General features: G+C 45.7%; 1 protein-coding gene across 1 annotated transcript in view; it reads right to left on the reverse strand.

The window, feature by feature from the left end:
* Nucleotides 1–5,777, reverse strand: part of ACAT1 (acetyl-CoA acetyltransferase 1) — a 52,282-nt gene extending 46,505 nt beyond the window's left edge. The window contains exon 1 of the mRNA XM_053670391.1: nt 5,565–5,777. Within this exon, the coding sequence (XP_053526366.1) occupies nt 5,565–5,636 (72 nt within the window). The 5' untranslated portion in view covers nt 5,637–5,777. The remainder of the gene's footprint in view (nt 1–5,564) is intronic.
* Between the last annotated feature and the right edge of the window lie 223 nt (nt 5,778–6,000).

Consider the following 6,000-nt stretch of genomic DNA (forward strand, 5'->3'; position numbering starts at 1 on the left):
CCACATCCAGAATTAAAACTTCGACCTCATTTTGGGATACAAAGTCATGGCTCTTGTCTTTCCTCCTCCCTTTTGCAGCTCTCCTACCAATTGTCCTAATACCAACTAATGTTTGGACCAATAATAATTAACCTATTCAATGAATTCATTTCTTCCAGAATACAAGCCACAAAATTACAAATGATCATTACAGAAGGATATTAGCCTCTGGGACTACAGCTCTTGACCATCTATCGCAGACTGTTTGTTCACCTGACACCTCCTTCCACCCCTCCCAACCAACAGTTAGCAAGCATGAGAACACAAGGTTACTATGATGCCCCTGTCTGGCAGGAAGCAGTGAGAGCAGTAGTCCCCAGAGATTTGGGTGTTTATTGTTTGATGGGGGAATGTTAGGCAGCAGTTAAACATGAGCAGTGGGAGGAAAGCGGAAGGGGGCCACCACATTTGTTGACCCAAGGCAAATAGTTGAAAGAGCTACCCACCCATACTAGCAAAATTTCCACTGTGATTTTACCACGCCTCCACCCCTACCCCCCACCCCCGTATGGGCAGTCAAGGAGAATTATGAGAAAAGATATGCACAGAAGAGATTAAGTTATATCACCAGAGTATCCATCCATCGATGGAACCCCTCCCTTATGCTAATACAATGACACGTGTACTTAAGGCCGCAGATTCAGAACACTCTCCACCATTCGCCCTTCTCACCACTCTCAGCAAGCCTGTTCCCTCTCTTGAGGACATACTAATAAAACTCCTACTCATCCACTTTCATCTCACTCGTCTGTGATTCTTCCCTGCATCGATGACAAGAACCAAGCTCCACTAAGTTTTGTTGTACCTCACTTTATTGTGCTTCACAGATGTATTTTTCACAAATTGAAGGCAAGGTCCTCCATCAACAAAAAGATTACAACTCACTTTACTGTGATAGTCTGGAAAGAAACCTGGAATATCTCCAAGCTGTGTCTGTACAAAGAATTCCTACAATTCAATGAAATGAACACAGTAACGGGCTTCCAGTCAAGGTGGAGGGGTAGGTAGACATGCTTTACCTCATTGTACAACCGTGACAGGGGACACAACTAACTTAAAAACAAAAAAACACTCAAAGCTGCCAAAAAAATCACCCACCCAGAAAAACACTCGGAACTGTATGGAAGTCCGACAACCAAGGATTTTAAGAAGCTATGTTCATCCAGACAGGTAGGAGGGGTGAAGACAGGGAGTTGGAGTGGAGAGGACTTGGTGTGGCGGCAGGGAGCCGGGGGGCAGAGAGGAGGAGAGGAAGAGGGACAGCCACATGGCAGCAAACCTCGGAATGGGCAGCCTGACATTCGTGTGTGGTGGATAAAAATCAGAAAGACACCTCGTGAGCAAGTGAGCCCAGCCCCAGGCCAGACCATGGAGCCCACTGCTCCAGTGCTAGGAAAACAGAGAGCCTCGTAGCTTCTGGCTGTAAACCCTCCGGGGTCTGGGGCAGTGGAAGAAACTGCTGGTTTCTCAGGAGAGTTGAATGTCTGCAAACCCACCCACCCTGGGAACCACAACCAGCACAGCAGCTGAAGGGGCACCAGTCATACACGGGAAGTGGGTGAAGTGACTGGAAACGAGATGAGAGCTAGGCGAGCCCCCAGAAGTCAACCAACAGAAGCAGTGTCCCTTCTTTGACCCCTCCCCCACAAGGGAGTCACAGTTGCCCCACACAACTTAACAGATGCGCTAAAACATAATCAAAGCACCTCTATCTAGTATACAGACACAGGGAGGCTGCCAAAATGAGGAGGCAAAGAAATATGGCCCAAATAAAGGAACAGAACCCCAGAAAAAGACCTAAGCAATGCAGAGACAGCCAACCTATCAGACGCAGAATTCGAAACACTGGTGGTCAGAATGCTCAAATATCTCATTGAATATGGCAAAAGCATAAGGGAAGAAATGAAAGCTCTACTAAAGGAAATAAAGAAAAATCCACAGGAAACCAATCAACAGTGAAGGGAAGGAAAGGAAAGCTGGATTCAAATCAATGATTTGGAACATAAGAAAGAAATAAGCATTTAACCAGAACAAAATGAAAAAAAAAACCAAAAACAAAACCCCAAGAATTTAAAGAAACAAAGAGAGTTTAAGGCAACTCTGGGACATCTCCAAAAGTGCCAACACCAGAATCACAGGGGTGCCAGAGGAGAAAAGGAAGAGGAAGAGCAAAAAGTTGAAAACTTATTTGAGCCCTGGCTGAAATGGCTCAGCAGACTGAGTGCTGGCCTGCAAACCAAAGGCCAGTCATTCTATTTGCAGTCAGGGTACATGCCTGAGTTGTGGGCCAGGTCCCCAGGAGGGGGCATGAGAGAGGCAACCACACATTAATGTTTATCTCCCTCTCTTTCTCCCTCCCTTCCTCTCTCTCTAAAAATAAATAAAATCTTTTTTCAATATATTTTCTTGATTATGCTATTGCAGTTGTCCCATTTTCCCCTTTATTCCCCTCTGCCCCGCACCGCCCACCTACATTCCCTCCCCTTAGTTCATGTCCATGGGTCATACATGTAAGTTCTTTGGCTTCTCTACTATTCCTAACGTCTCCCTGTCTGTTTTGTACCAACCAAAATAAATAAAATCTTTTTAAAACTATTTTTTAAAGAACTTATTTGAAAAAATAGTGGAAGAAAACTTCCCCAGTCTGGGGAAGGAAATAGACATTCAAGTCCAGGAAGCTCAGAGAGTCCCAAACAAGTTGAATGCAAGGAGGGCTGCACCAACACACATCATAATTAAAATGCCAAAGATTAAAGGTAAAGAGAAAATCTTAAAAGCAGCAAGAGATAAGAAAAGAGTTACCTACAAAGGAGTTTCAATAAGACCATTTGTTAATTTCTCAAGAGAAATCTTGCAGGCAAGAAGGGGCTAGCAGGAAATATTCAAAGTCATGAAAAGCAAGGACCTACATCCAAGATTGCTCTATCCAGCAAGGCTATCATTTAGAATGGAAGGGCAGATAAAGTGCTTGGTGAGTTCATTATCACCAAGCCCTTATTATATGAAATGTTAAAGGGACTTATTTAGGAAAAAGAAGATTATCAAAACTATGAACAATAAAATGACAACAAATTCACAACTATCAACAACTGAATCTAAAAAAACAAAAACAAACTAAGCAAACTAGAACAGACACTGAATCATAGAAATGGAGATCATTTGGAGGGATATCAGCTGCGAGGGGCAACAGGGGAAAATGGGGGGAAGGCACGGGGATTTAGAAGCACAATTGGGTAGGTACAGAATAGACAAGGGGAGGTTAAGAAGAGTATAGACAATGGAGAAGCCTAAGAACTCATATGCACCACCCATGGATATGAACTAAGGGGCGGGGTGCATCACAGGAGGGAAGGGAGGAACTGGGTGGAGAGGGCCAAAAGGGGAAAAATTAGGACAACTGTAATAGCATATTCAATAAAACATACTTTTAAAAAATATTTTATTTATTTATTTCATGAGCGAGGGGAAAGGCGGGAGAAAGAGAGGGAGGGAAACATCGATGTGTGGTTGGCTCCTGTGTACCCTCAGCCAGGGATTTGTCCTGTAACCTAAGCATGTGCCCTGTCTGGGAATCAAACCAGCAACCCTTTGGTTAACAGGCTGGCACTCAATCCACTGAGCCACACCAGCCAGAACAACAAAATAGACTTTAAAAAAATGAACACGGTAAGCCATATGGCATATGACCCACAGCATCATTTTTCTCATTAGTAACACTTACGTTTAACTGTAAACTCAAGCTGTAAGACGGTTCTTCTCTGGCTTTCCCCCGCTCCATTTTCCACACGGAGCACTTAGTTCACCCAGTGCACCTGGTCAACACTGGTTGAAGCGTGGGTTACCCTAACAACATTTTTTGACTTCCCAAGTCATTGCATGAAATTAACAAATATGCGGATTAAGAATTCATCTTTCCTGGAAACCTCCTCCTCCTGACTTTTCCATGATCTCAGTCACCAGAACTAATTTCAGACTCTTCCTCTTACTTTGGCTCCACACCCTCAATCCATTATCTGTCAAGTTCTACATTTATTTTTTCACAATCTCTTTCATAATGCTCACCTATTACCGGCACACTAGTTACTTCACATCCGGGAGGAAAAACTATTGTTACACTGCTGTTTTCCTCCCTCATCAATCTGCCCTGGCCTCTGCTTATGACAAAAACAAAAATATCAAGCGACCCCAGTGACTTGGGTCAAATCCAAACTGTTCCAAAATAATTGCAATAAACTTTGGAATAAATAAATCCCAAAGTTTATCATCCCATCTGAAGTGGGAAAGCTCACACTTCACCAACCATGTTCTTTCTCTACTTCCTCCTTAGGGCACAGGCGGCAAACTGTTGCCTCGCTGAACTGTTAAGGAATAGTTACACTTACACAGTCCAAAAATTACATTCAGCCCTTTGAAGGCAACTGCGAGGCTGATGTGGCCCCCGGTGAAAATGAGTCTGACACCCCTGCTGTAGGTTTTGTTCGATCCTAAATCTGTGGTGTGAGCTACCTTGCTTTGATACACGGGAAACAAATTCTTTTTTTCCAAGGATGTCACGCCTGTATTCCCTAAACGCAACATCCAGAGAAGAAACACATCTCTGGACACTTTCAGAACGTAAGCTTTATTCATTTATCAAGTACAGTGGGCCCTCCATATCCAGGGGTTCTGCTTCTAGGGATTCAGCCAACAGCAGATGGAAAATATTTAGCACCCAGTCAGGGCACATGCCTGGGTTGAGGGCCAGGTCCCCAGCAGGGGGTGCTCAAGAGACAACCACACATCGATGTTTCTCTCCCTTTCTCCCTCCCTCCCCCTCTTTCTAGAATTTTTTTAATTGGCAAAAATGGCACACTGTTGTCAATGTGTGCCATGCAGTTAAGCCTAAAATGATTAATGGCTGCACCTGTACTAATTACAGACCTTTTTTCCTTGTAATTATCCCCTAAATGACACAGTATAACAACTATTTACACAACATATACCCTCTTTTAGGTGTTATAAGTATTCTGGAGATGACAAAATATACAGGGAGGGTTGCAGTTCTATGTAAATGTTATGCCATATTATATAAGGTGACTTGAGAATCAGGAGACCTGGAACCGAGTCTCCACCCAGCCCTCCTCCCCACTCTGACCCGGCTCGCAGATATGTTTATTTAAAAACATTGTTTTAGGAAATGTTTAAAAAAAAAAAAAAGGAAATGTTTTTACGGTTTTATGGGCCTTGGGTACAACCAGGCAAGGCCAGAGCCAATCCGTACTTCCGCCTGCTAAACTACGTGGCCCCTACCAGTGGCCTACCAGTAAGCGAGTATTACAAGCACAGAAGAAATCCTAGGAAGGGAAACGCGCTTCGTAACAGCACCCAGGCTGTGCGCGTTGTGGGGGACTGGGGGAGCTTTCTGGACGTAGGTCATGAGGAGGGGGTCCCCTGAGGCCTGCTACTCCGGCTCCGTCTGGCCCGCAGCCCGGACTGCGCCCAGATCGGAAACGGCACACAGACACCCGGGTCCCAGACCCTCTCACCTGCATCTGCATCCGAAGCAGGAGGCTGCGCCCCTGGGCGCCACAGCGCAAAAGGGTCGCCAGGACAGCCATGGTCGCCAAGTACAGTGAGAAGTGGTCAAGAGTACTGATGAGGCGTTTGCAGCAACCTTCACCCCACCCACCTCCCAACGAGGAGGCTCGGGGAAGCAGTCAGTCTGGTCAGGCCTCCTCCAATTGCAGCCTCGGTTTGCAGCGGCCCGCGGCGGCTATAGGCGGGCAGCCAATGGAGGGCGAGGCGGAGCCTGACCGCCCTGAGCCCGGGTAGTCCCAGCTGCGGCTTAGTTGACAAAAGATTCGCCTGGTTTGAGTGGCCATCAGGGAACCTGCCCCCATCCCCGCCCCACCGCAACACTTGCCACGCTGCTGGTGCACGGCTTTACCACTTTTGACTTTCCAAAGTCAGTGGTTTAAATTT

The sequence above is a fragment of the Artibeus jamaicensis genome, unplaced genomic scaffold (genome assembly GCF_021234435.1).
Source record: "Artibeus jamaicensis isolate MK-2021 breed Jamaican fruit bat unplaced genomic scaffold, CSHL_Jam_final contig_585, whole genome shotgun sequence".
Lineage (NCBI taxonomy): Eukaryota > Metazoa > Chordata > Mammalia > Chiroptera > Phyllostomidae > Artibeus > Artibeus jamaicensis.